The 10899-nt window shown below is 28.6% G+C and overlaps 2 protein-coding genes across 2 annotated transcripts; both read right to left on the reverse strand.

Moving 5' to 3' along the window:
- Window positions 1-2155: 2155 nt before the first annotated feature.
- LOC131179849 (non-specific phospholipase C4-like) lies at window positions 2156-4529 on the reverse strand. The gene is made up of 4 exons (XM_058146558.1): window positions 3657-4529; window positions 3069-3478; window positions 2693-2863; window positions 2156-2607 (listed from the first exon to the last, which is right to left on the reverse strand). Exons 1-4 carry the CDS (start codon window positions 4298-4300, stop codon window positions 2324-2326), a joined length of 1509 nt encoding a protein of 502 aa, XP_058002541.1. The 5' UTR covers window positions 4301-4529; the 3' UTR covers window positions 2156-2323.
- Window positions 4530-8736: 4207 nt separating this feature from the next.
- Window positions 8737-10854, reverse strand: LOC131179850 (RING-H2 finger protein ATL52). The gene has a single exon (XM_058146563.1). The coding sequence runs from the start codon at window positions 10003-10005 to the stop codon at window positions 8932-8934; it is 1074 nt and encodes a 357-aa protein (XP_058002546.1). The 5' UTR covers window positions 10006-10854; the 3' UTR covers window positions 8737-8931.
- Between the last annotated feature and the right edge of the window lie 45 nt (window positions 10855-10899).

The following is a 10899-nucleotide window of genomic DNA, read 5'->3' on the forward strand; positions in this document are numbered from 1 at the left end:
TAAATTTATGTAATTTGAACATTTTTACATATGAATTGAGTATCAATGGAAATGTATGGAAATAATTATAAAATTGAAATATATGGATGAGATTTGAAATATGAGAAAATTATGAGAATTATTGATGAGATTTTTATTGTAAAATATTATTAAAAATTTCAAGCAGGTAAATAGTGAATCACGTTAATATTTAATAAAATAGGGGAAACTCCGCTAGTTTCTCCATCGAAAATAATTGATATTAAATTAAACAAATTCAAAATTATTAAAGAAATAAAGTAAGATAAGTTAGGGTGCTCCGGCACCGGATGTGACATACCTCGCTCGGCTACACTGTAGCCGGGTGAGGGGTGCTACATGGTCATTCTCACCTCCGCATATTACTGGCAGAGATCATTGGCCCACAGTAGTGCATGACCATGTATTGTAATTAAACACAAAGTTTGTAATTAAATTTTTAAGATGTATGATAAATATACACAATTTGTAAATGAATGTAATGAAGGAAATTTATGTATAGAAATGAATGTGATTAGAAAAGGTAATATGAATTGTGATGTTGAAATTGTTATATATTTGAGAATTTCCAATATGGATTATTTTAACAAGTCAATTCTTTAATAGGTAGAATATTAAAAATACGGAGAAATTCTTGCAGTTTTTCATTTAACATTTCCTTAATTAAATTATGATTAAATTGATCATCAATTGAATATGATAAGATTAGGTGCTTTAGCACAGGATGTGACATTCTTTCGTTCGGCTACACTATAGATCTGGTAAGGAGGTTTTACACCTTTTTTTTCTTAAAGAAAGTCATTTTTTATTTTTTAAATTTTGATAATCTTATTAAAATGTGAAAATAATTATATATATATATATATATATATATATATATATATATATATACATGATGTATCATTAATTTAATATTACAACTAAATAACGAAAAATATTTTTTCATATACTAGCTATTTTTCAATCAAATGGAGCCTTAATTAAATTACTATTTATTTCATCTAATTAAAAGAGTGAGGTGATAAATTATAAAAAGTTATAAAAATAATTATTATGTTTTTAGTAGAAATAAGAATAAAATTTAAAAAAAAATTAATACACCTTAATTTTCTTAAAGTGGTAAATAATTTTAGATAAAATAATTTTAAAAATAATAGATAAATCTTATTTTCACCTAAAAAGTTATATAAAAATATTATATATATATATATATATATATATATATATGTATATATATATATATATATATAGATCGCTTGATATGTCAAACATACCCTTTTTCTATAAGATATATTATTAGCTTCATTTACTATCCTTAAAAAATTAAAAATAAAAATCCTAAAAAAAACTCATCCAACATCTCCAGCAATGATATTAATTAGTATATATTATAAATAAATATTTAATAAATATGGAAGTTTTTCTTAAAAAAAATATAATAAATATTCCTTTTATTATCGTAGAATATTATACATTGATATTATATATTGGATAAAATAAGAAAATTATTCATTAATTAAATATTTGAGAATGGCAATTTTTTAAATAATTTATATTATAAAATAATAAAAGATTAGCCCCTCAAGATTTGGAGACTAAGTGTAGAACTCAAATTTAGACAGACCCTGAGATGGACTTGTTTAAATTACATATGGATGCTGGCATGCTACAGTCTGTGTGGTTATTTGCAAAATTTTTACATAAACCCCGTCTAACATAAATTTAAAATTCAAATATATGAGATTAGGTGAATCTCACTGTATATCTTATGTTTTGCATAAACTCGAATATGTCTTAAATAGACTGGATTTTCTGTAGTTGTTCTATCTCATTTACAAGCGGATTATAATCTACCATTGTTACATCGTCTGCAAAATTAGTAACCTCAAAAATGTCAAGGCTATAATAAACAAGAAAATTTATCAGAATACGCCCTCAATTTTTTTTTCTTTTCTGTTAATTTCATATGGAACTCACAAACAGTTTAAATTGAAGATTTAATTTGATTCTCCTTAGGGAAATTCAAAACTTATTTTTAATGTTGATGATTCTGAATTTTCTGCTTGATTTAGATTTATTAGAAGTTCATTCTTCTCCTCATGTAGTTGAATTAACAATAGTCTGCAATTCCCTAATATTGTCACTTGGCAACAATTTTATTTTATTAATTTTCAACATTGTTTAAAGATTTTCAAACATATGTGAAATTAATTCCTATATTTTTTTTAATAAAACATTTTTCTTTTTTGAAGTTTTATGCTACCCTTCTGACATATGAATCTGGGTAGTATGTTTTTCTTCAGCCTCAAGATACAACAATGACCTCAGATTCATCTACTCCACATTCCCTGGCTTTCTTACATTCATCACAGAATTTCTTGAATGCTTCCTCTACATACATTCCAGCTTTTGAAACTTTCATGCCCTTCACAAGGTTTTGAGGATAAATTTCCTCCTTATGATCTCCATTCAATACTGCTGCCATTTGCACTAGTTCTTCTTGGAATTCACTAAGATTTGCCTCATCAAATTCGCGCAGTTTCACACGTTCTGGCAATTCGCGCAGTTTCACAGGTCCTGGCAGTGTAACTGCAAAATATGCATACAAGGATTAGATACAAGCAAGCAATGTAAAAGTTGTGAGAGGAATGTTATAAAGGATTTTCTGGTTCACCTGGACAATCTGTTCTTGGGCTAGTTCTAGTCAAAACACCCTCAAAAGTGCCAGCCCATGCATCCCGCTTGGTCAGAAACTCTTTTAGATTGAAAAGTTTTTTAACTGTTGCTGCAATGGAGGAATGCTCATACTGTGATGTAGGTTCTGGTCCTGAAGGTTCGTGCAGTACTGCAATTCAATTTAATCATAAATCCACCTTAGCTTACTACAAAATCAGGAAAATTACTTATATAAAACCTGCTATTTGTGCTGGTATAACCATTAACTTTAGGAAATATGGGTTCAAGGTCAAGAGTTCGGTATATTGATGCTCTCCAGGTAAACAAAACTAATCCAACATTAACAAGGTGCAAGTAAAACGGCAAAAATGTACCTGTTCCAGGTTCAAGCCAAGGAGATATTAGGAAGGCTGGAACCCTGACGCCGAGGCGATCAAACTTGAAGAAATATGGAGCAGGACCAACAATATCATCAGGACTAGGGACACCTGTAACAGGAGTTGGAACATGATCATAGTAACCACCATGTTCATCATATATAATTATGAAAAGCACTTCGTTCCACTGGGGGCTAGCTCTCAGAGCTTCGTAGACTTCTTTCACAAATTTCTGGCCTTCTGAGACATCGTGTAATGGGTGGTCATCGTTTGCACGTGTATTTAAAAGGTCGAAATACCTTGGTTCAATCACCACATAGTTTGGTAGCTTCCCTTTCTTACAGTGCTTCTCAAAGTGCAGATTATACTGGCGAAATTTCTTCAAGTACTTCAACTTTCTAAGGTTCCTGCAGACAATGAGATTGAGATTATTAATTCCATTAAGAGAGAGAAGCAAATTAAAGTGAATAAAGCTAAAGAATATTTTTAAATTTAGATCCTAATTTCAAAATCTAGAAAAAAAAAAAAAGGAAAACAAAACAAATGCTAAAGAATGTTTGAAGGAAGTGAAGGTGAAATGAATACCTGTAGAAAAGAGTAGCAGGAGTGTCTTGATAATAAATCGCAAAGGTAAAACCAGCCTCATCCATCGACTCAAATATGGTCTTCTGCGGATACCCTTTTGCCAGCAACTTTGCGTCATTAGTCGTCGCCCCATGCGACGTGGCAGAATGCACGTATAACCTATTCGGCTGCGTCAAAGACGGAATTGAAGCAAACCACCGATCACAAATTGCGAAATTCATCGCCAACTCCTTATAAACCGGTAAGGCCTCCGGTTTAAATCCGTTCATGACGGCCTCTGACATTCCCTGTTGAATGCGCTCCGAGTTCCGAGCGAACCCATTCATTTTTGGTGTCAGAGTGTTCTCGCTAGTAAGTGCTGCTTCTGTCCATTTAATACCGAACACCTGCTCGTAAATATCTTGGATGGAGTGGCCAGGATCAGGGTCGACGTATGCAGCGTTGTCCCCGTAGAAGATGTGGGATGAGTTGGGGTCGGATGTGGAGATGGGGTTGGATTCGGATCCTGTGACGCCATCGATTTCTGGGTTAAGGGTCTTTAGCCAGCCTAGCATGTGGTCGAATGAATGGTTTTCTTGGACCAGAACCACCACCGTTTTGATGGGGTATTTTCGTGGGGCATCGGAGGAGCTCTTTGCGCCCATTTTTGGTGGTTCTTCGGAGGTTATGGGTTTCGCTTTGGGGCTGCTTTGGTTGGGAGAGGATTACTGCTGGTTTTCTTTGAGCTTTTGCTATAACGTATTTTTATAGACATAAAGGTTTGATTGGAGAAAAAACTCTGAAGATAAATATTCAAATAATTTAAATGGTTTCTGATAAATAATGCAGTTTAATTATTGCATATACAAATAATGTTCCCTTAAATATAAATAAAATTATTTTTATTTAATTATTAAGAGATGAAACCCATATGTAATTAAAAAAGTAGTGCATTGAATAATTTCTAAAAATATATGATAAATTAGCTAAATATTTATACTATGCATAAATTTAATAAAAATTAGCTTTTTATATTTAATTTAAATTTTAACATTTTACTTTTTATTAAAATTATTTTTTTAAAAATTTAATAATTAAAATTGATAACATATCATTATAATACTCTCATTTAATACTTTACTTTTAATATTTACGTATCAAATTTAATTTTTTAATAAAATTATATTTTTTATCACTTTTATAAAATAATAGTTATAAATTAATGTAATTTATTATTTTATTTTTTAAAATTATAAATTCAAAATAATTTATTAAAAAATAAAACGTTAATATACTAACATTAATTTAAATTTTAATAATTATTTTTTAATTAAAATTATTTTTAACATTTTTTTAAAAATTATCATTAAAATTTATAACATATAACTATAATAATTAGCATTTAATACTTTGCTTTTAAAATTTAAATATTTAATTTAATTTTTATTAAATTACATTTTTATCACTTTTATAAAATAATAGTTATACATTATAAATCAATAGTAATTTAATGTAATTTATTATTTTATTTTTTAAAATTATAAATTTAAAAAAATAAAACATTAATATAATTACATTAATTAACAAATCAAGCTCTCACAACTTGTTGAAAAAACTTGGTTTGCTTTATAATATGGATATATGTATTACTTTTTATGATCAGTTATTTTGTAATATATTTTTATTGTTTTAAATAAATTTAATATGCTTTACCAAAAAAATAAATAAATTTAATATGAATTTGAGAAAATAATAAGTTATTGTTTTAAATAAATTCGACGTGAATTTTAAGAAGTAATAATTTATTGTTTTAAATAAAATTAATGTAAATTTAAGAAAATAATAAGTTACTCACTTATAGCATGATTGATTTAACAATTATGATTAATCAATGTAAATGGCCTGTAAAATTCATTAACTTGATTAATAATTTTAGTTTTCCAACTCATCTAGAATTAGATTAAAATTTATTTTAAATTATTTATCTATTCATTTCAAATTTAATATAATTATTCGATTATTATCAAAATTTATTTAATTTTATATTTTTTAATATATAATTTATACAAAATGTAATTTTTATCAATAATTTATACTTTTAAATTTTAATAAATTAATATAAAATATTTAAATTATATTTATTTAAACTATTTTAAATTCAATTAGATACTATTTTAATATATCAATTTTGGGTATCAGGGCAATAATAAGAAATATAAATTTTCTAATGAAGATATTTAATAGTGTTCATATCCGGTAGAAGGATCGTAAAGTCGAATGATAGTAAATTGCGACTGAGTAGAAAATGCTTCCTGTCGAATGCTAAACTCAAATGCTCTGTCAACACAATTAGGTGTTTTGAATTGAAATAATTTATATTATATTTTGTATAAGTTATTTATTTTAAATTTGCTTATACAAAATTATAATATATAAAATTTTATAATTCAAATTTGCATTATGTCTTCATTTAATAAAAGCCTTATCTTTTATTTTCTAAAAATTATATATATATTCTATTAAAATCAGATAAGGTAATTCAGTATTATCAACTTATGGTTAGCAATGGAATGACATTGCAAGTATAAATAGCTTATTTAAAATGGAGATTATATATGGAAAGGCATATAAAGCATAAGCTACTTGAGCCAAATGAATGGTTTTTAATATAATAAGCTATTCGTGCCAAAAATTTATAAGTTAATGTACCTTATAAGTGTTTTTAACAAATTCTCCTAAACCCTAAAACATATAAATTTCCTATTTTAATTGGATTTCATATTTAGAATAATTAAAATAATTTAATATAAAAAATAAAATAATTTTCAATGATAGATCAAAATTTCATCGCTAATTTAAGCAATGAATCCATCGCTAATACATTGCTATTCGTCATTTTTCAATTAATTATATATTAGCGATGGATTATGATCCTCGCAAGTAAAATTTAAAAATGAATTAATAACATATCTACTTATAATATTAGCAATGAATCTATCGTTGAATTTTTTTTTTAAAGTGATTATAATAATATTGCTTATATTTTTTTTTCAATGTAGAGAATAAGATTTTGTATGATTATTAAGAAATTTAAATATTTATATGAATTTACAAGATAATTCAGATATTTTAATTTTAGTGATTTAGGTTAAATTGACCAAATAAATTCTAATTTTATTCAATTAAACAAAATGGTTAAATTAAAATTTTCAATATAATTTTATATAATTGTGGAAATTGATTTTTTTTTTTAAAAGTATTTTATTACTGAAATGACATTCTAAATGCAATATTTTATTTATTATAAGTAATACCTTTATTTTAGGATAAATTTTAACAATGTCCATGAATTTATATAGTTGTAACACTACAGTACTTTAATTTTAAAATGTAACATAAAATTCCATAAACTTTTAAATTTTGCACAGTAAAATCCTTCTAACTTTAAATTACTGAATTTTCAGTTATAAACTGATGTGAATAGCTCCTGCATGGCACTTAGTCAACATTTCTGTCTTATCTCTTATGTAAAGTGTAAAATTATTCTCTTTACGCATGAAAAATTATTATTTCTATAGAAAGAAAAATGATTCAATTTACACATGGCTTGAGAGAAAAAAGAGAAATACTAACTAAACTCCATGCTAGAACTGTCCAGATCAACGTCTAACTGAAAAACTGATAATTGAAGGTTAGAGGGATTTTACTGTGCAAAATTTGAGGGATTTTATTATGCAAAATTTGAAAGTTGATAGAGTTTTATGTTATATTTTTAAGTTGAGAGACTGTAATATTATAATTAGATAAGTTCGGGGACAATTGTCAAAATTTATTTCTATACTTTATGTTAATTTGAACTTATTTGCAATTAGAAATGGCTGGTAGAGTTAATCTTGTACTCAAATCATTCTGTATTAATTCCTACTATATACAATGTAATTCTTTTTTTTTATTTTTTTAATAATTGATGTAATTCCAATCAAACAATCATTAATAAAAAATATCTATGAACACATTTATATTTTTAAATAATTATTTTTTTTATTAAAAGGAAAATATTATGATTCTATTTGGATTCCTTTAGAATATATCATTTTCAAGAAAAAGAATTTAAAATAATTCTCACACGGTCATATTTAATTCTATTTCTTTTAAAATAAATTAATTTTTTTAAAATTAAAAAAAATTAAATTCTTTCATTCTAAATATTAAAATTGACAAAAAGAAAATCAATTAAATTAAATTTTTATAAAATATTGTTTCTAAATAGAGAATATTATCTAAATATCTATATACTTAAAAATTAATATAAATAAAATTAACATAATCACCCAAATAATAATAAAAAAAGCTCAAAATTATCAACATTGTTGAAGAGCATTCTGCCCATTGTCACCAATTTTTTTTTTTTTTTATAATTATGTTATACTCAACTATGAATTTATTACTTAAATAAAAAGAAAAATAAATATTTGTGGAAAAAAAAATGATAGTACCAGTGGGCAGAAGATGCCAAGCTGTAGTGTTTATTTCTCCTCTCATTATTCATGCCTTTCTCCTTTTTTTGGAGGAAAATTAGATTCCTCAACTTAAATTCAACCATGGAAAAGGAAAACACTTGCCTGCATAGATTGCCAGGTTCTAATAGCCCTTAACATGACAACTAATGGTCCTTAATTACAATTGAAATCCGCAGAATTAATTAGATTCTACTACTACTACAATATATATATATATATATATATATATATATATATATATATATATATATTCAACTTTACATTAATGTTCTCATTTAATAAAAAATTTATTGTTTTATTGAATTACTAGCTCTCACCTCTACTGATCCAATTGTCTATTTCATAATGCAAGATTCTATCAACCCACCGAATAAATATTCATCGATTGTGAGCTAGCTTGTTCGAATTTCGACGGAGTCTAATTAATCGAAAAAAAAATTACTCAATTCCATTTTTAAGCTAAAGCAATGAGCCTTGAGTGGCTATATTGAGAAGACTAAAGTTTCAGGTAGTAAAAAGTTTTCCATTTCTTGAATGTAGAGTAGACCCCATTGATCAAAATCTAAAGGTGAGGAACAAAGTTCAGGAATCATATTCTCCATTGTCAAATTGCATATGCAAGTTCTCTATAATGGTGTGCTTTCTATGTTACACAAGAAAGAGGAAATAATTGTTTTATACAAGAAAGAACAAACTGGAGCTATTTCAGTACGGTTGAGCTCTCGATTTCCATTTTCAATGGGAGCCAATTGAAACAAAAATAATAATAATAATAACTATGCTAATGAATTAGGAATCATAGAACTCCTGCCTTTTTCATACCTTGTGAACATGAATCTTCCTGTTGAAGTTGATCTCCTAGTTGCAAGAGGACTTCTAACCAAATTCAAGATCCCAATTTTATTCTTGTCTATATCTCTCCTTCTGTAATCATCACCATCTTCATCCTCGCTTATGCGTAGGTTATCAGCAATCGAAACTTCATTATGGCAGAGGGAAGAATTCAAAGAAGCCGACCCTCTAATTGGTTGGATGGCATCCTCTCTAATTTCGATAACGTTTTCTGTTTCTCGTCTCATATTCTGAGTGTTTAATCCAAGATCTTGAAATGTTGGCTTTGGTAGTATATCACCGACTACAAGACTAACCACAGCTTCTTCACGAACACCTCCTTGTAGATCTTGAATCACTAGAACATCATCATTAATCCTGTGCTGGTATTCAAGGGCAGACACGGCAGTGCTGAGGGGAGTTTCTTGAATTGGCGGTGGTGGTGGTTGGGTAGGCAGGATGTTGGTGTGTGCAATATTGGCACGGCAGAGAGGACAACTAGCATGAGACTTAAGCCAAGTATCAATACAAGGGAGATGAAATGCGTGGTTACACTTAGGCAATAACCTTAAGCTCTCATTTTCTCGAAATTCACTTAAACAAACAGAGCAATCTGAGCCTTCAACGAACCCATCACCTTTCTTGTATTTGCATACGGTAATTGACTTGATAAGAGCCTCATCCAATCCAGCTGCAGAACCCTGCCAGGCTTCATTAGTGATTTGGTCGTGATTTTCACCCAATTCCGACCTATTATCATCATGGCCTCCTCGCCTGCAATACTTGGAAATGATGGTATAGTAAGTTACCAGGATAAAAGCACTGGCCAAGATGCCAATCACTGCTATAATGAGAGGGGAGAAATCAGTTCCAGAATCATCATCTCCAATGGTAAAGGGAGGAGGAGGAGGGAAAATTATGTAGCACCATTGTGGACAATATATGCTGCAAATTTGTTGGGAACAATCTTTATAGACATCATAGGGTGCCCAAGGATTCTGGTTCCCAACAGAACCCATGTTGTTGAATCTTGGTAGCCACTTGCTTCAGTATTTACACTAAATTTTCAGGTGCAGAGAGGGAGAGATGGGAAGGGAAGAGCCAAGAGGTAATAGGAAAAGGAAGGGTTTGGGGGGCTTAGATGAGAAGGTAAGCAAAGCAAAGCAGAGGAGATGGGAAGTTGGTGTCTCCCTTTCTCTCGCCTTATCTTCTACTACATTATTTTGTGGGTCGTTAGCTTTTCTTGCTTTGGCTTTCGTTGTTTCATTGGAGATGATGACTTGTTGACCTCATTGGGTTATGTACTTTTAGCATCAAAGTCACTAATCAATGGGTGAAGTGCCATCCAAGCTTCATTGGTTGGTAAAGTATAGGTGACTAGCCTCTTTGCATTTCCTGTGGAAGCCAGCCACCGCACCTTCAGCTAACCAACCAATGAGAACTTGCCACGTTATTGATATTGTCATGAGGGAATGATATGTGAGAATAGTTTGAGGAGGTGTAGTCACGTGTAAGCATGTGAGCTTTTTCACTTGGTTCAGTTTGTGTAATGTGTAGGCCTCATATACTCAGGATTCATGCGTTCAATCAGATTAGAGGGGATTTGCTCTTTTGTTTCCTGTGCTAAAATAGGTCTACATTTGCACATGGCTGCTTCCTTAAAGCAAAAGTTACAAAACAAATTACTGTTTTTGTCAGTTGCATAATAGTGGCTCACATTGTTCATATTTAAATATTAAGTATTCTTTTACATACTAAAATGGTAAATTTAGATTATTAATATTCTATATTATAAATATATAAGATAATCACTGTACGAAAACAACAACTAAACTTTAATTTCAAATTAGTTGGAAGCGATTATATGGATACTTGTGCACCAAAAAGAAAGCAATATTATTTCAAAAATTGTG

Source organism: Hevea brasiliensis, chromosome 5 (assembly GCF_030052815.1).
Source record: "Hevea brasiliensis isolate MT/VB/25A 57/8 chromosome 5, ASM3005281v1, whole genome shotgun sequence".
In the NCBI taxonomy this organism is placed as follows: Eukaryota; Viridiplantae; Streptophyta; class Magnoliopsida; order Malpighiales; family Euphorbiaceae; genus Hevea; species Hevea brasiliensis.

Excerpts from the sequence above, each read along its gene's own strand:
- LOC131179849 (XM_058146558.1), bottom strand. The coding sequence starts at position 4,300 with ATGGGCGCAAAGAGCTCCTCCGATGCCCCACGAAAATACCCCATCAAA. Across the intron at positions 3,479-3,656 it reads CCTGCTACTCTTTTCTACAG|GAACCTTAGAAAGTTGAAGT; the intron begins GTATTCATTTCA and ends CATTGTCTGCAG. Across the intron at positions 2,864-3,068 it reads TTGGCTTGAACCTGGAACAG|TACTGCACGAACCTTCAGGA; the intron begins GTACATTTTTGC and ends ATTGAATTGCAG.
- LOC131179850 (XM_058146563.1), bottom strand. The coding sequence starts at position 10,005 with ATGGGTTCTGTTGGGAACCAGAATCCTTGGGCACCCTATGATGTCTAT.